Below are 19,257 nucleotides of genomic sequence, written 5' to 3' on the forward strand. Positions count from 1 at the left end.
CCAGCCTGTGCCCTCAAGTCACACAGCATCTCAGCAAGGACAGGGACATGGAAACCAGAGTAACACCACAGTTTCCAGGATGGCACCAGACATCCAAAATCAAGATAAGAGACTCTCAGACCTCAGCTGGGCTTCAGGCTCAGGAGCAAGCTGCCCAGACTGCAGAGCTCAGTGGGAGGCAGGAGATGGGAGACGGAGCTTCAGGACACCTGCTGATCCCCCACCCCCTAGTGTGGCTGTCACACAGCCACCATGGTGCCCCACCCCACGCAAAGGACAGCTTGTAGAGTGTGCCCCCCAGGCCTCCCAGCACCCCAGGACAGAAGCTAATAAATATAGTCATCACCAGCCCCAGACAGAGCAGTCATCTTGTCCTTGCATCTCAGGAACAATGATCTAGGAGCCTCGGAGTGAGATAAGAATGTATTCTAGGCTGTGACATGGGGCTCCCTTCTTCCCACCACCCCCATCCTCCTTCTCCTTGGCCCAGTGTGTCTCATCTGTGTGTGTCCAAGCTCCTGAAGGCTTAAAAATGTGGGAGGCACTATTTAAACCCCTCATCTAAGCGCCTTCCCCTGCATTGAAACAACCTTCTGAAAGAACCTGCTGTTCTCTTACAGCTCTCTCGGCCTCAGCCCAGCGCTCCTCCCCTGCTGCTGAGGTCGGCCATCTTCAAATGCAGGAACCGGAACCGTCCTGTGCCCTGCAGGCTGGGGTTGCATGTGGGAAGAGGGAAGGGCTTGCAGTGGGAAGGTTTGGGGCCTCAGGGATTAGTCAGGTGTGGGCAAGCTGAGTGTGCGAGGCTTTGCCAATTCATTTTAGGACTTTTTAAATTAAAATTATGCGTGTTTTCTTGGTCACTTCCACAGATAAGGATCACCCTCTTTCTCCAGGGGAGGATGTTAGTCCTTTGCTCCCATGACACCCTGAGCCGTGGTCCTCCAGTGTCAGGAAGGAACCCCCATGGGCCTCCCTGCCACCACATTTTCAAATGGCCCCCTGGGGACACTCTGTAAAACTCAGATCTGGGCATCCTCTCAGAGCCTGGCTCAGGGCTGTCGGTGCTGGCTGCTGCATAAATGTGCGAGCTATGAGAAAGCAAACTGATTAACGAGAAAAACAGGAGTGCTATGTAGTTGTTCATCGAAACACAGAACCTTAGAAAGAACTTTGAAATCATCTAGCCTCTTCCTTTTACGACAAACATTTCATAATGGACTCTTTGTTATCCTGAAATGAAAATCATGGATAATATTACCTATTTTGGAATAAAATCAACTTAATACCCTAACATAAGGGAACTAAAGGAAAGTATCCTATAGTCTGCATTTCAGTCTGTAAATGTTCTGGCACAATGACGCCATGAGGCTCAGCGGAGCAGTCACACAGCCACACCTGTGTGTAGAATCCCCACGCCTGCCTCAGTTACCCAGGCAGGGCTACAGGCGTGCTGAGCTGGGGCCCCAGGTACCCCGGGAACCAAATAAGGCCTTGCCCATCTACACAGCTGCTGCTCCCCTGTGACCTTTGGTGGCTCTAGAGCTGTGCAGAGCCCACGCAGTGTGCGCGTGGCGGCCACAGCCTCAGCCAACAGGTAGCAGTGGGCAGGGCGGGCCAGCTGCAGGGGCCTGGCTGGGTCTGCACCCCACAGTCACACTAATGTTTGTGTGTGCTTCCTGTGTGCAGGCACTGTTCTAGGTCCTTTCTGGGGGCAACTATTTATGCTCCTTGTTTTCTATCCCCACTTGACAGAGGAGGAAACTGAGGAAGGAGGGGCCATCCCCCGGGAATGGTGCAACCGGGGAAGGGTTGCTTGGACAGGTTGGTGGGCTGGAGGGTGGGGCTTCCAAAAGAGAGACTTGACCAAAGAGGATGGTGATCAGGGAGTGTGCATCTGCCAGAGAGGAGGTACGGGAAGTGGTCCCCTGAGTCAAAGCTTGCTTGGGATAAACCAGCATCTCGCACCTGGTGATTCAGGGACCCTCAGGACTGGAGAAAGTGGGAGGGTGCTTTGCTTCATGAAAGATGTTAATGCCATTTGTTTCTATCCTTTTTTAAAAAATCAATGTATAAGGTAATTATTTAAACAGTTTTTCCTCCTAAATTTTCCTCCTATTTGATGCACGGCTCATGGTTAAGTTAAATGACAATCTATATTTTATTATTCCCCAAACCAAATATAATGTAACATTTTATTTCCAATCTATTTGACAATGAACTATGCTTTTTCGTACATGATTGATTTATAATAAATAGCACCCATCTTTTGTTAAGTAGAAATGTGTCTTAACGTGTTAGGAGTATTATTAAATATTCCATTTAAATGAATTTTATAATACAATTTTGTTAACATAGTGATCTAAAATAAAGTGATTTTGACACAAAATCACTTTTTTATCATATTCCAATCAAATTGGCCCATATGTGTACCTATCTGAATATAATACAGTATGGAGGAAATACTTAACAATGCCCATGATGGAATATTATAAGAATCAAGTAAGTCCATGGTGGCAAGAATGTTTTAGAAACCAGAAAGTGCCTGAAAAACGCAAATTATTTCCATTGTCTTTGCAATTAGCCTCCCTTCTTTTCAGCTACTTTCTAAGTTTGCAGATTGCCACTGAAAGGTAAGCTCAGGATGAGAGTGAGGAGCGGGCTCTGCCTTCCCTGGTGGTCTGCAGCCAACCTCACTGGACCACACACAACATTCCTTTACTGCTCCTCCCAGAGCCCCCAGAGAGCAGCCCCCTGAGTAGTGGGCTCTGCACCTGCAAAGGCCCCTCCCTACAGGGTCAGAGGAAGAGTCTCTGGGGTGGGGGGCATCCAGACTTTTAGCTCAGACTCCTGCCCCTCAGAAGCTTGGGATTAGACAAGGGCTGTCGTTTTTGACATTGTTGGTTCTTGACCCATGAACCTTGAAAAGGGCCACCAGGTGGCTAGGAGCTATGGGCAGGACCTCAAGGCTGTGGAGCTCTGTCCTCAGCTTGCAGGAGGATGAGCGGTCAGAGAGCTGGGTCTTGCTGACTAAATGCCCAAGAGAGTATTTATTCACCAGACTTCTGCCTACTGGTATCGTGCGCCACCCCAGGGACCATCGGGATGCCAGCTGTGGTCAACTATGTGGAAAGAACTAGCTGAACGTCTCTCACTAGTAAACCCAGGGGCCTGGAGAGACCGAAAGTGAAGTGTATGCCTCCTCACACCTCCCTCTGATGAGTCCCTTCCTGAGCTCTGCAGCAACCTGGCTCCCCCTCGCCCCCATGATTCCCCAAGACGTCCATGCCATGGGAGGAGCACCTCCAGGAACATACCAGCCACCATCTCCCCCCACTCTTGGATGGGCCCCAGCCCCATATCTGCATGATGTATGGGTCTCTGCATCAGGCTATATCAGGCTCCTTGTGGACCTACAGGCTGCTGATGTGTGGTGCTGGAGCGAGACATGGCTCTCCATCAGCCCCCTTCAGAAGAGGGGAGAGAGGCACAGGGCACCTGTCCTGTCCCCCTGGACGTGAGGAGTGAGCCTCTTGGTCGGCCAGCATGACAGCCTGGTTCTGCTCTCTGAGAAGACCCCCTTGTCATTGTCCCCCAGGGCTACATTTGATGCATGTATGAGGACACCCTGTCACCACTCTCTTTGGATGCGAATTCAGAGCCCATGGAGCCTAAGGCATTAGGGACTGAACTTCATTAGCCTGAGAGTGTTTTTGGCAGTACAGTTCCCTTAATTCTGGCCTGTATTTTTTCCAGTTTTGTGAGTCCATTTGAGGTACTAGAACAAAACACCATGGATTGAGTGGCTTAAACAACAGATCTTAAACGGAAGATCTAGTGTCCTGGTTTGCTGATGGCCACCCTCTCATGAGCTCACATGGTGGAGAGAGAGAGGAAGCAAGCTCTCTCCTCTCTCTTCTTCTATGAGTATTAATCCCATTCATGAAGGCTCCACCCTCATGACCTAATCCCCTCCCAAAGACCCCACCTCCCAATACCATCACATTGGGGGTTAGGCTTCAACATGTGAATTTGGGAGGGACCCAAATATTCAGACGATAGCAAGTTTATCCCATAGACTATTAACCAAGCCAAAGATCATGTCTACATATGAACTTTAAGCTGGAGAATTTGTGTCTGCCACCTGTGGCCTTGCTGCTCTGCCTAACCCCATCCTCAGGGTGGCCTCTGGCTTGAGTGCAGGACACCATCCCCATCTGACATGGCCCCTTTTATTCCTGAGGGGAGCTGCACAGGAGAGGCCCAGGACCCCCAGACAGAGGCGAGGCTATATCTCCCCCTCATCCTCTGCCTTCTAACAGGCCACCTTCAGCCTGAGCTCATCTTTCTTGTAACTCATGGCCGGGAAGCTACAAGCAATAGCCGACATATACAGCTCCCTGCTTTTGTCCTGTGTTTCCTAGCCCTGCAGCCTTGGGAAGCAGGGCTCTGTGTCTGCAGACACAATGGTGACCATTTGCCGGAGCATTTGCCCCCCGCTTCACAGAGGCACAGACTTGCCGCCCCAGAGCAGTAGAATTCTCACTCCCTGGGTCCCTCCTTCCACCACATGCCACATTGTAGGAACCAGATTCTATATCAGGAAAATTTAGGCTGCACATCAGAGAAAACAACTCAAAATCACACAAAGAATAAGGTGGGGGGGGGGGGAGCTGTAGTCTTACATAACAAGAAATCGGGTGGTCAACAGTTGGTTAATTCGGTGACTTGACACTGTCATCAAAAGCCTGAGCCCTTTCTGCCTGTCTGCTTTCCTCCACTGGCTGCCTCTTGTCCTGTAGGTGTCCCTCATTGGTCAGGAGGACAGTGGTAGCTCCAAGCATCATATCCTCACACAAAACATGAAGAGGTCAGTAGAGAGACTGTCCCTTCCTTGGGTTTCTTTTTCCCAGGAATCCTCCAGCTGACTTCCTCTTACATCTCACTGATCAGATTTTGTCACAGGCTTTGCAAGAGGAAGGTGAGTCAACCGTGAATGGCTTAGAGCCACCCTGACCCACCCTTGTAGCCCAGAGGCATGGGGTCTGCTAGTGAGGACAAAGGGTGGGCAGCCAGTGGCGACTGCTATCCCTCCATGGCCCTCAAAAATTCCTCCCTCTCCCAAGACGTTTTCCAGAGGCCTCTGCGATAGCAAAATACCTCTTAGAAGGGGTATTTATCACACCTTGCTTTCTAGTTTACCTTTTCCAAAAAAGTTCCTTGTACATTTTTAACTATGACCTTCACAAAACCCTAAGGTTTACTACAAGGGGGGCAGAGGTGGTTCCCAGTCCTGCTCCTTCTCTTGTCCACCCCACACTCCACAGTCATGGGGCTGTGACCTGCACCCCAGTCCTGCGCTCCTTTCTGCGACAGCTCACAGGTTTTACACTGGGATTGGCAAACAGGCTTCAGGGAGACACTGACCCAGCTGAAATTCTTTGCAAAATTATTAAGGTGCCTATAAGAGAGAAGTGCTCAGTAAATCAAAAAGTTAATATGTGTGTGTGTGTGTGTGTGTGTGTATATACACACACACAGAGTTATATGTGTGTGGGGGGGTATATTTATAAATGTTGCACATGTACCTGCACTGTTTTAAGCACACATGTACCTTTATTCCTCAGTTGTATGCTCAGGGGTGAAGGACAGGGACTCTGAAACCTGACAGCCTGAGTTAAAATCCTGGCTTGGTAACTAACTGCCTGGATGACTTTGGACAGGACGCTTAGTGCCTCTGGGCCGCCATTTCCTCTTCTGTCGGGTGAAGAGAATGACAGCAGCGACTCCGCAGACAGCTGGGGACCGTGGGAGTGGACTCCATGTAGAGCGTGCGTGTAAAGAGCACTGGACACCTTTCTGCTGGCACCTGGAGGAAGCATCTTTCCAGTCTGTTGTTTTGCAGAGGTCATTCCTCTTATGCTCCCACCACCGTTTCACTTTGGGTTTCTTTCAAATGGAGCAAAGCCCTGGGCACGAGCAAAGCAGTCTCCATGCAGCCTCCCAGGCTTTCACAGTGAATATGTCCAGTCTCTCTGGGCTGCCTCCTGCACACAGTGGTGTACCAGGGCCGGTCAGTGGGAGTGCCCAGGACCAGGGCAGACAATAAGGGGGCGCATTGTCCAGAGAGAATTTTAAAGCAACAGTAAAACTAACTCAAAGTTGGTCTGCTGTGTATCATCACCATGCCCTGAAATTCTAAACAATATTGGTGATAAAACCCTCCCACTGGGGCAGGTATGCCCACTGCCCACCCTTGATCTGCCAGTGCCTCGTACCTACACCTGGCTGGACTTGCCCTCTAAGGTATCCACTTGATTTTCATAGAAAGCACAACTCTCTTTCATGGGTTTAATGTGGTAAGTACTTGAATCGCATAATGACAGCAGCAGTGCGACCATGCTAGACAGGAGGGGACAGGCACAGCATGGCACTCTCACAGTGCACCAAGCACCAATCACCATGGGCCTGAGCAGGCAACTGCCTGGGGCAGCCCCAACCCAGCCCAGCCTCCTTAGGGATCCCTGGGAAGCACCGTGTATGTCCAGAGGAAATGGACAGCTTCCTGATAACCTGAGGTCCACTAAGAGAATTCCCGCTCAGGACATTTTTCTGGGGAAAATGCCTATGGGAAAGAAAGCATTGCCAAATCGGAACCCAGTGAGCAATGTGGAGCATGAAGCCACAGGCAGCTTCTCAAGCAGGAACTAGCCACTTCCCTTGAAGTAGTGGAGGGTAAAGGGCTTCCGTTACTTTGCACCTCAAGGTTTCATGAAGCAAATCCTCATTAAACAAGTCTGATTTTTCCCAGAGGCACAAGGACGCAAGGTCCTTGCCCAACCGGGGACTCTGCATCAGGCTAAGCAGACACTGGTGTGCCAAGGCTGTGGTGGGTGTCAGGAGCAGGGAGAGAAGAGGGGTAACAAAGACTACCTTTCAGAGGGTTCATGGTCTTCATTGGCCAGATCCTGAACATCTTGAGGCCAGATGTCCTCTCTTTCTCATCCCTGTGTCTCCAGCACCAAAACTCCTGGGAGGCATTTAATAAATGTTGAATAAATGAATGAGATTAGATGTTCCCAGTATACTAATTTCAGATAATTCAGAGAAAGTCAGTGTGGCATAGCAGTGGGGGAAAAAATGCACATTGCAGAGTAAGGCAGACTTGTGTTTAAATCACAACCCAACTGTGTCTTGGGCAAGTGACTTATGTACCACAGGCTTCATTTCCTCTTCTGCAACGTGGGAACAAGAATCCTGTAACGGGTATAGGAATTCTAAGTAATGAACATAGAGCTCCTAACACAGTGCCTGGTACTGACAGAGGGCCAGACACGTAGATCACTGGAACAGATAGAGAACCCAGAAATAACCCCACACAGATACACTCAGCTGATTTTTGACAGAGAAGCAGAATCAATTCAATGGAGGATGGATAGTCTTTTCAACAAATGGTGATGATGCAATTGGACATGCATAGGCAAAAACAAACAAAAAAAATGACTCTAAACTTAAACCTCATTTATACAAAAAATTAACTCAAAATGAATCATAGGATAAATGTAAAATGCACAGCTACAGCCTAGGGCTAGGCAAAGAGCTCTTAGAAATGGCACAAGAGCATGATCCAAAAAAGAAAAAATTGATAAATTGGACCTCTGCTCTGCAAAAAAAGAAAGAAAGAAAGAAGAAGAAAAGAGAAGCTATAGACTGTGAGAAAATATTTGAAAACCACTCGTCGGCAAAGGACTTGTATCTAAAATATACAAAGAACTCTCAAAATTCAACAGTAAAAAAACCCCAAACAATCCAAATAGAAAATGGGAAAAGACATAGACATTTTACCAAAGAGGAGATACAGAGGGCAAATAAGCACATGAAAAGATGGTCAACATTAGAACAACAATGAAATATCACTGCATACCTATCAGAATGACTGAAATCTTTTAAAATGACAACACCAAGTGCTGGAGAGGATGTGGTGTAAGGGGATGACTCATTTATTGCCTGTGGGAATGTGAAATGGTACAGCCATTCTGGAAAACAGTTTGGCAGCTTATAAAACTAAACATCACTTACCATATGCCCCAGAAACTGTACTCCTGGGTATTTATCCCAGAGAAATGAAAAGTTATGTTCACACCAAAGCCTGTACATGAATGTTTATAGCTGCTTTATTTGTAACAGCCAAAAACCGGAAACAACCCAAATGTCTTTCCTGGGCGAATGGTTCAACAAACTGTGGTACATCTGTACTATGGAACCCTGCTCAGCAATAAAAAGGAATGAGTATGAGTCATGCAATTACTCGGGTGGATCTCAAGGGAATTATGCTGAATGAAAAAAGCCAATCCCAAGATTGCATATGATTCCAGTTATGTAGTATCCTTGAAATGACAAAATTACAGAGATGGAGAACAGATTAGTGGTTCTATTAGTGAGGGATCTCCAGAGAAACCAAACCAATAGAATACATACATATACATATAAGAGGAGATTTATTATAGGAATTGGTTCACATAATCATGGAGGCTGAGAAGTCGCACCACCTGCCGTCCACAAGCTGAAGACCCAGGAAAGCTGGTGATGTAATTCAGTCTGAGTCCAAAGGCTGGAGAACCAGGACCGACGACGTCCAAGTGCAGGGCAAGGTGGATGTCTCAAGGAAAGAGAGCAAATTCCTCCTTCCTCCTCCTTTTTGTTCTATTCAAGCCCTCGACAGATTGGGTGATGCCTGCCCACATTGGTGAGGGGGGTCTTCTTTACTCAGTCTACCAATTCAAATGCTCATCTCTTCTGGAAATGCCTCACAGACACACCCAGAAATAACGTTTTACTGGCTATCTGGATATCCCTTAGCCCAGGCAAATTGATATAAAATTAACCATCACAGTGGTAGGCAGGGATTAGGGACAGGGAGGGGGTGCTGGAGGGAGGTGGGCGTGTTTATGAAAGGGTGGAACAAGGGACACTTGGGGTGATGTAACTGTTCTGTATCTTGATTGAGGGGATTACACAAACCCACGAGTGATAAAATTGCACAGAACTAAATACACACAGATGAGTGCATGGAAAACCTGTAATAATCTGAATATAATTAGTGGAGGGTACCAAGGTCTATGTCCTGGCTGTGACACTGTACTCCAGTTATGGAAGATGTTAGCATTGGGGGCACCTGGGAGATGAGTACACACGATCTCTCTGCATTACTTCTTACAACTGCATGTGAATCTATAATTATCTCACAATGGCAAGTTCAAAAGTTTAAAATGTGGGCTCAGAATATGGTAAACAGGTATTGTCTAGCAAGAATATTAACTTAAGATCATTTAAAAACCTAGTTTACCATTTCTCCTAGCTTCTTAAAATATGGGTTTAGGGGCAAGTGATTGGATAATCCAGTGTTTTTTATGGATCCTTTCCAGGAACCAGCTTTTGGTTTCATTGATTTTTGTCTACTGTTTTCTGTTCTCAGTTTCATTGATTTCTGCTTTTATCTTTATTATTTCCCTCCTTCTCTCCTTGCTTGCTTTAATTGGCTATTCTTTTTCTAGTTTCTTAAGGCATAAATTTAGAGTAGAAACTTGGGACTGTTCTTCTTATCTAATTTAAGCATTTTAATGCTATAAAATTTCCCCTAAGCACTGACAAACTTTTTATGATTTCTATTCTTTTAAATTTGCTAATGTTGGCTAAGAATATGTCCTATCTTGGTGAATATTTCACATGTACTCGAAAAGAATGTGTGTTCTGCTGTTGTTGGGTTCTATAAATGTCAATTAGTTCCTGTTCTTTGGTGGTGATGTTCAGGTTTTCTAGATCCTTGCTGATTCTCTGTCTACTTGCTCTGTCAATTACTAAGAGAAAAGTGGCAAAGTCTCCAACCATAACAGATTTGTCTGTTTCTCCTTTCATCTCTGTTAGTATTTATTTCATGGGCTCTGGAGCTCTGCTGTTAGGAGCAGGCACACTTGTAGGACTGTGATGTCCTTTCGGAGAATTGACCCTTTTATCATTATGTAATGTTCCTCTGTATCTTTGGTAGCAGTCCTTGTTCTGGAGTCTACTTTGTCTGATATTAACATAGCCACTCCAGCTTTACTTTATTAGCGAATATGTTGTAATCTATGTCTTTGTAGTTAAAATGAATTTCTTGTAGTCATTATATACTTGAGTTTTGCTTTTATATCTAATCTGACGATTTTGTCTTTTAATTGGCATGTTTTGACCATTTATATTTAATGGTATTAGTGTTATGGTTGGATTAAAATCTGCCTTCTTGCTAGTTCTTTTCTATTTGTTCCACCTATTCTTTGTTCCTTTTTCTCTTTTGCTGTCCTCTTTTGGGTTAATTGGGCTTTTTAATGGTTCCATTTTATCTCCACTATTGACTTATTGTTATACCTCTCTTTTTAATGTTTGGTGATTTTCCCAGGATTTACTATAAACATCTTTAATTAATGAGATCCTATTTTCAAATAATATTCTACTTCATGTGTTGTATAAAGATCTAATGACAATGTATTCTCAATCCTTCCCTCCCTCTTTTGTGCTATTATTATCAAGCATTTTACTTTTACATATGCTATAAACACATAACACACTGCTGCTCTCTTTGCCTTGGACAATCAGTTATCTCTTTAAGTAATTAAAAGGAAGAATGAATTTTATTTTCACATTCATTTAATCTGTTTCCATCACTTTTTATTTCTTCGTGTAAATCCAAGTTTCTACTGGTATCATATTTCTTCCCCTTAAAGAATTTCCTTTAACATTTCCTAGTGCAGGTCTGCAGACAATGAGTTCTCTCTCTCTCTCTTTTTTTTTTTTCTTGGATCTGTGTTGGGGTTTGTCATTCATTTTGAAAATATTTAAGAAATAATGTCAGCCATTATTTATTTAAATATCTCTTGTGTTTTGTTCTCTCTTTTCCTTCTGGGATTACACTTACACAGATCTTAGGCTATCTGATATTGCCCCACAGCTCTGGGGTGTTCTGTTTTGCTCTATCCACCCTCTTTTTTCTCTTTGTCTTTCAGTTTGGGAAATTTCTATTGACCTATGTTGATGTTCACAGGTTCTTTTCCCAGCCGTGTAAAGTCTGCTGATCAACCCCTCAAAGTCATTCTTCATCTCTATTAAATGTGTTTTTTCATTTCTAGGATTTCCATTGGACTCTTTCTTTTAGATTTCTTCTGTCAGCTGAAATTAACTATAAAAGCAAAACCATCAAATGGTATCTACCTTTTCTATAGAGTCTTCAACTTATTAATCAGTTATTTTAAATTCCACATCTGATAGCTTCAACACTCATGTCATATCTGAGTCTTGTTCTGTCAACTGCTTTGTCTCTTGTCAATATGTTAATTTTTTCTTGTCTTTTCTTATGCTGAAAGCTTTGTTGAAAGCCAGCCGTCTTGAGTAGGACAATAAAGACTAAGGTACATTGTTTTGATTCCTGGAACTAGGCATACCTTTCCTTTTGCCAGGTCTTCGGCATGGGGTTTGGATCAGTCTAGCTGGGCCTTGAGCTGTGTTCTGGTTTCGTTGCTGTCTGGTTACCCTTAGTGCACCCAGTCTTCACCCTCCTCTAGTGCTATCTTGTGTTTACGGTGGGCTGGTTTTTCTCACTGTCCCCTGCAGCTTTTGTGCTGCACCTTGGCGAAGTCCTCTCTCCAAACTCTTGTCCCTTTTCTAGCAGGAGATGGCCATTACTCACAGCTTGCTAGCCTGGGTGTGGGAGGGGGAGCCAGGAAGAGCAATGTTTCTATTATTCTAATTAAGCCTCTATCTTAGGCAGACACTGTGTCCCGGGACCTGGGGGGAGGGGTGACCTCTCTCAGCTGTCATTCTGGGCTCAGCACATATTCCTGCCCCTCCCCCAGGGGAAAGAAATTTATTCCCTATTTCCTCCCTCTACCCCAAGCTTTATTGGGGAAAGACCCCAGTGCCCTGAGGCCAAGAGTGTGTGCCCTGCCCTCTGCAATTTCTTCCTTAGGATAGATGGGAAAGGTCTGTGCAGGGCACTTTCTCCAAATTTTTGCCAGTCTTTTTGTGAGCACCAGGTTAGGTCCCATGGAGGGGGCCTGCAAGTGCATGTGAATTTCCCTTATAATATGGCCCCCAGAGTTCCATATTTTTTCACTAGGCTCGCACTTCTTTTACCAATTTGTTAACAATTTTAGCTGAATTCTTCTTAGTGGGGTCCAGCTGGGGCTGCCCCTTTGAACTCATGTCATCTCTCCTCAGAGACACCTGTCTTTCCTTAGATTTTGGACTAGCCAGTTGCCCTGTGACTTCAGCTCTCTGACGGTTTAAAGGACAGTTGTGAATCTGCAGTTTGTCTGGTTTGTCATTGTTATAACGGTGGGACATTGCTCTTCCAGCTTTTAACATCCCAAACAGAAACCAGAAGTCTTCATTCTTTTCTGGAAAATAAGTACTGAAAATATGTCCAGGTTAGTTTGAGATGGTGCCTATATGTTTATAGATTAAAAGATAAGAGAGAACTTTTTCAAAGAAAAAAAAGTTTGCAGGCCTATTTTGAAAAGCATTTGCTGTTCTTAATATTGGCCACCAGAGGGCAAGCAGCCGCATCACTGAAGCGCTCACTGTGGGAGGCAGGTTTCCAACAGGGAAAAGTAAATGTGTAAAGTGAGAGGCAGAGGCATCCACAATTCCTGATGCTCACAGAGGGCCTGTGCTCAAGGCCTCCCTGGCCTGTGCAGCTCTGGGTCAGGCTCTCCGGCCCTGTGGCCCCACCCTTCACTCACAGGCCACAGCTGTCCCCTCTGCAGAGAACATGCCTTCCTTCAGCCCCTAGAGCCTCTCAGGACCTGGCCTTCACCCCACCCACCAAGATCCAGGCTGCCAGGCCCCTGCTGGGTGGGCAAGCTCTAGCACCTTCAGGTGATTCAATCTTCTGTGCAGCGGAGCAAGGGCAACCCAGGGAGTCAGTTCCAGCCCAGCTGTCAAGGGTAGGAATCCCAGGAGCCCTGTGGGTAGGGAGATGAGGCTGAGTGGGGAGTGGAGCTTTCCTACTTTAGTTGGCTTATCTGAAGCAAATAAGCCGAATCATAGTGGCTTAACACAATAGAAGTTTGGTTCTCATGCAAATGAAGTCTAAAACAGGTGCTCCTGATTGGCAGGCAGATCCTCTCCAAGTGGGCAGTCAGGAGCCCTTTCTTGCCATCCTGTAGCCCCACCATCTTCAGCAGGCACCAGGATGAGGAGGAGTGTGGGAGAGGAGGCCTGCCCACCCTAACCACATCGCCCAGCACTTCCCACAGTGCTTCTGCTCGTGTCCCACAGGTGCAACTAGGCACCTGTTCCCTCCTAATGCTAGGGGCTGGGGAACATAGCTGGTCTGGGCAGATGCCTCCCCACAGTAGCCCTCTGGGAAGGGGAAGGGAATGGACAGCCAGACCCGAAACTGCCCAAGCTGCAACCACAGAAACTGCTTCTAACAGATTATTGTTCTAGAACAGTATTTTCCAGGTTTGCCTGATTTTAAGAACCACTGGGGATGCTTATTTAAAATATAGTCTTTGAGTCCTTTTCCTGGACACTCCAGCTGGACCATCTGTATGGGGGCCTGGAACTGGCACTTGTACCAAGCACTACAAGGAGCTATGGAGGGAGCCTCCACTGCCCCGCCCCCACCCTCTCTGTGGGAAACCGGGCCAACCCTCTGTTGGCACAGTGACTCATGGAACTATGGCACAAGCTCCTGGGCACAGCCCAAAGGAGGCCTGTCCTGAGCCAGCCCTGCAGCCCTCCCTGGGTGTGTCTACCCCACAGCTTGGCCCCAGAAGGGCGGCCTGTGTGTCATGGCCACGTCAAGTCAGAACCCAGTGGCTTTCGGCCAAGGCAGACGGAGCTGCCCCTGACCTCCCAAAGCAGAGCACGGTGCTGCCCAGTCTCCAGCCAGATTAAAAGTGAAAGACCTGGAGCAAAGCTGTGTTTCCCTTTTATGGGAGGAGGATTATTTGTGCCCACATTTTCTCTTCAGCAACACTGGAGGGCAGCATTGAGTCAATTTTTACAATTTCTCATTAGAAAATCAACAATTAATGGTATTCAATCTTAGATTTTATTATTTGTCTTTTTGTTCTTGCTGTGGCACCCTTGCCATGAATCATGGGGAAAGGACACCCAGTTTATGGCCAGCACCTACAGGTGGGGGAGTAAGAAGGAGGCAGACCCCGGACAGGAGCAAGGCCCTCAGCAGTCTGGAGAGAGGGCTGTTGGTGCCAAAGGAAAGCAGCCTGTGAGAAGCACCGCGTGCCTCCATCAGGGCCAGGCACCATCTGGCCGCCAGGGTAGGAGCAGGAGAGAGGCACTCCTGTTCTATGCGGTGATTTGCATTGGAGTGAGGCAAGGAATGGGCCTGAAATAGGGGGCCCTCCTGCCCCACAGCTGTCAGCTCTCAGCCCACTTCCCCATCTATAAGGGGAGCCCAGCCACATCTGCCTCTGAGGATGGTGGGACAGTGGAGTCAACAGCCCCTGTTGGAGGCCCCAGCACAGTCTGAGTTTAACTCTTGAGGGTGCACCAGGTCCATGCCCTGCACTCACATGTGGCCGTCCCCAGCATTTGGGCAGCCAGCTTCTCATGCAGCATGCCTTTCTCTCCCCACCAGCCAGCCACAGACACGATGACACCAGGAAGCTGGGCTCCAGCAAACAAAGCAGCTGGCCTGACCGGAGCCCCTGGCTCTGCTCCTGCTGGGATGTGACTCTGAGTGGGGCCCAAAAGGAGATAAGTGCAGCCCCCATGGAGAGACTGCCTCTCAGAAGGCAGAATCAGGGACACTGCCTCCCCTTCCTCCTGCTTCTCCTCCCTGACAACAGGAGTCAGCTGTGTCAAAAAGGGAGCTGTTCTCACTGGGTGCTGAGGTAGCTCAGAAGCTCCCAGCAGATCCCAGACAAACCTGTAAACAACCCACTCCGCCCCAGCCTCTCTCGGGTGGGCTGGGACCGCCCCTGGGGGTGGGTTTCACTCTTGAGGGTTTGTGATGAGTCAGTCCCTCAGTGAAATGAGGGGCTTGTCTCTCCTCAATGCCGTCTCCACCTACATGTCACCTCCTCACAGGATCCCCACCCACCCTAGAAAGGCACCCATCTCTCGCTTCAGCCAGGGCACTAATCACTCCCTGACATGCCGAGGTGTTTGCTGCCTGCTTATCCTATCCCAGCACAGGATGTGAGCTCCCGTGGGCAGGCGCCCCGGCTCCATGGGCCCTGCACTGATACAGACTTGTTGAATGAAAACCGCAAAGGATCAGGTGAGCAAGCAGCCCTCACTCACCTGACCTGCACACTCAGCCCTGCTGTGGGAGGAGAGGGGAGGGCCTGGCCCCAGGCCACCTGCGAAGTGACCTTGCACAGTGTGCTGAGCTCAATGGGTCCTTCCTCAGAAATAGCAGAAGCAGTGATAGCTTTTTCATCTGCTGCCCAGAGGGGTACCTGCCTTCTAACAGACCCAAATCTTTCACAGAGTCCAGGTGATGTCTCCAACTGCTCTTCAATGTCCACAATAAATATGACATTTTAAAAATTATCAGTAGTGTTTTGAAACCTATGGTCTTAATGCTTCTGCTGGCACAGATGTTCTGTGTATATATCTCCATTCCGTTTCTTTAATCGCAGAGACACCTGGTCTTGGAATTCCCTTTCCTATCCTCCCTGCGGGATGCCGGGGCTTTGAGCCTCCTGGCCTGCCCAGGGCCAACTGGCACTGTCTCTGTCTCTTCTGTTCCAGCCGTGATCCCCCTGACGGATTCGGAGCACAAGCTGCTGCCTCTGCACTTTGCCGTGGACCCCGGCAAGGACTGGGAGTGGGGGAAAGACGACAATGATAACGCCCGGCTAGCCCAGTAAGACCTCCCCGCTAAGCCCCCTCTCCCAGGGTCCTACAGGGCGGGCTGTGTCGGCTTCCAGAGGAGCTGGGCCGCCCCTGCTTCTCTGGGACAGCTGGCTTGACTGCGGGCGGGCAGCCGGGTGCGCGCGGGCGAATGCGGGCCAGCTGGGGCCGGTTTCACTTGGTGTTCTTCTCTCGCCAGCCTGATCCTGTCGCTAGAAGCCAAGCTGAACCTTCTGCACAGCTACATGAATGTGACGTGGATCCGGATCCCCTCCGAGACCCGGGTGAGCTAGGCGTGCGCCGGAACCCGACCGGCTGGCGGGGCCATGGCAGCGGTTCACCAGGCGCGGGCTGGGCTGCGGAGCATCCTCCCAAACAGGGGGCCCGGGGCGGAGCTCGCCCACCCCTGTCCAGCCACGCCGGAAGCCCGGAAGCCCGGGAGCCCCCATGCCTGCGTCCCAGCTGTGCACGCAGCCCTGCCCCCCTGGCTCTGGCTTGAAGTAGCTTGAATTTCCCTGGTGGGGGGGTGTCCTTGCGTGTCTGTACATAGGCGCACTCCAGCTAGGGGAATTTTTGGTCCCCTTATTTTCTCTAGGAGAGGAATAAACCCGCCCACGCAGAATAACAAACCGGAGGCAAGTCACAACACAAAACTCTCACTGAGATAGGAACATGATGTGCAGCCGTGGAGCGGAATTAATTAAAAATTGTGTGTGGGTCTTTGGAAAAGCCAGAGAACCTAGAGCGATATTCCTCAGTGCCCCCTCCTTTCCTCCCCTGCTGGAGGGCGGGAGAGGGAGGGTCTGTGCTGTCCCTGCTTCCAGGTGCTGAGAGGGATCACTCTAAGTATCTGACTGATGCATGTTTATGTGATCTCAGTAGTGAACTCCCAGGGAAAGGGATTTATAAAAATAAAAAAAAAAAAAAAAGGTTTACAAATCATTGGTCCTCCACAGACATCAGTTTACTCAGTCATGAAGTGGGGCTCAGAAGGCCCATTAAAGGAGTGACATGAGAAAAGCAAGTAGGATGGTGCCTGGCACACAGTCAGTACCCGGGATGCATGGGCACTGCTGAGACTGCTCTCATCCTTCTGCCTGGACTTGTAGTCTTCATAGGGCTGCACCAGGCAAGTAGTGACACGCCATTTTACTGATGACACAAGTGCCAGTCGGAGTCATTCTGGCTCCCAAGTCCTGCCTCTTAGCCTCCACACTGACCTGCCTCAACTGTCTGGAGCATGCCACCGTGTGGCTGGGGTGTGAAGGCAAGCAGCTATAGGTCTAGTATCAGGAAGCTCTTGGGCTAGAACATAGCTCTGCCCTGCAATGAGCAGGCCCCCCATCAGGCCTTGGTGGCCTCCACATCAGATGCAGAGCCCTGAGCAGACAGCCCTGGCAAGAGCTCCTCCAGCCCAAGAGCACTTGAGCCAGGGCTCCTGGCTCACTGCACTCCCACTAACCGGCAGTACCAAGCATACCCCCTTCCCTGGGCTGTCCCTGAACTTCTACCTTTTCATGTCCCCAGCTAACGGGTTTGAGATCACTGGCTCCTTCCAGACCCAGGACAGGGTGGGAAGGGGAAGGAAGGGATTTCAGACTGTAAGGTGGTGAGGGATGGTGCCACTCACCCTTGCTTCTGGGTGGCCTGGTTGCAGGAGGTTCACCCCTCTGGGACCTGCTTTGGGGAGGGAGGAACAAAAATAAAGTTGGGGACCAACAGGTCCTCTTTCAGGCTCCTCCTCTAAAGGCTAGGAAAACCCCTTCAGGCATGAGCACCAGTTCCCGCCAGACCCAGCTGCTGGTGTGACGGCCCAGTGATGCTCTGTCAGAATTTTCTCTCCTCCCCCAGGAAGCAGCCTCCACAAAGCAGAAATGGGTGCTGTCGGTCCTCTGCACCCTCCCATCTCCTTTCTCAGCCTCTCCAGCTAGCCTAGGCACTGGTCCTGGCTGCGTTCCAGTATGTCCTTGCCCTGCTGACTGGCTGACAGTGGGCCTCCTCCAAGGTGCTCACAGAGATGCTCCGTCCCCACATCCTCCCGTCCCCGAACCCAGGAGCCCTTTTCTGGGAATGGTACCATCTTTCTTGCTGAGCTCAGGTCCCATTTCAGAATCGTTCTCAATTTTGCAATCAACACTGCCAATCTGAGAAAGGAACCGGTAAGTAAAGTCACTGGTCATTGCTGAATTGAGGAAGTGTTTGTTCCAAGACCCACAGAATGACGTTCTGAGGGCAGATGCCTGGAGTGAATAGGTGAGACACTTTGTAGGAGAAAGACCCTACACGTGCAGGTGAAGTGTCAAGCTCACCTGAAGAGCTCTACCTCTACAAAGAGGCCAGCCTGGGACCTGTGTCTGGTCAGGCAGCAGCCTTGCTGGGGCCAGACGGCCAGAGTCCGGCCATGGTAATTCTAAAATGAGCGGAGGCTCTGGGGCCCAAAGCCAGGTGGGTATCTGCACTTTGCCCATACTCCTCCTCTCAGGTTTCCAGGCTAGCAGCAACCTAAGTTCACCAAGAAGGGAATGAGGACTGGGGCACTGAGGCTTGAGGGCCCCAACCTAGCACCACGTAGGGGGATGGGAGACAGGGTCTGTTCCGTCTTTCCCACGTAGAGACAACTCTTACCTCCTTCCTTCCCCGCCCTTTCTCTCCCCCTACAGGCCCCTCTGGCGCAGCCGGAGTCCCCAACAGCCTCCGCGGGGGAGGATGTGCAGTCCCTGGCCGACTCGCTGGACTCGGACCGCGACTCGGTGTGCAGCAATTCCAACAGCAATAATGGCAAGAACGGCAAGGACAAGGAGAAGGAGAAGCAGCGCAAGGAAAAGGACAAGACCCGCGCGGACTCTGTGGCCAACAAGCTGGGCAGCTTCAGCAAGACGCTGGGCATCAAGCTGAAGAAAAACATGGGCGGCCTTGGCGGCCTGGTGCACGGCAAGATGGGCCGCGCCAACTCCGCCAACGGCAAGAACGGCGACGGGCCCGAGCGCGGCAAGGAGAAGAAGGCCAAGTCGCGCAAGGGCAGCAAGGAGGAGTCGGGCGCGTCGGCGAGCACGTCGCCCTCGGAGAAGACCACGCCGTCGCCCACGGACAAGGCGGCGGGCGCGTCGCCGGCCGAGAAGGGCGGCGGGCCGCGGGGCGACGCCTGGAAGTACAGCACGGACGTGAAGCTGAGCCTCAACATCCTGCGCGCCGCCATGCAGGGCGAGCGCAAGTTCATCTTCGCCGGCCTGCTGCTCACCAGCCACCGGCACCAGTTCCACGAGGAGATGATCGGCTACTACCTGACCAGCGCGCAGGAGCGCTTCAGCGCCGAGCAGGAGCAGCGGCGCCGCGATGCCGCCGCCGCCGCCGCCGCCTCCACGGCCAAGCGGCCGCCGCGCAGGCCGGAGGCCGAGG

The 19,257-nt window shown here is 49.6% G+C and overlaps 1 protein-coding gene across 1 annotated transcript in view; it reads left to right on the forward strand.

The window, feature by feature from the left end:
• Positions 1–19,257, forward strand: part of OTUD7A (OTU deubiquitinase 7A) — a 383,700-nt gene that overhangs the window by 363,168 nt on the left and 1,275 nt on the right. The window contains exons 12-14 of the mRNA XM_046652767.1: positions 15,760–15,874; positions 16,061–16,145; positions 18,522–19,250. Coding sequence (XP_046508723.1) covers positions 15,760–15,874; positions 16,061–16,145; positions 18,522–19,250 — 929 coding nt within the window. The remainder of the gene's footprint in view (positions 1–15,759; positions 15,875–16,060; positions 16,146–18,521; positions 19,251–19,257) is intronic.

Source organism: Equus quagga, chromosome 2 (assembly GCF_021613505.1).
Source record: "Equus quagga isolate Etosha38 chromosome 2, UCLA_HA_Equagga_1.0, whole genome shotgun sequence".
Taxonomy (NCBI): Eukaryota; Metazoa; Chordata; class Mammalia; order Perissodactyla; family Equidae; genus Equus; species Equus quagga.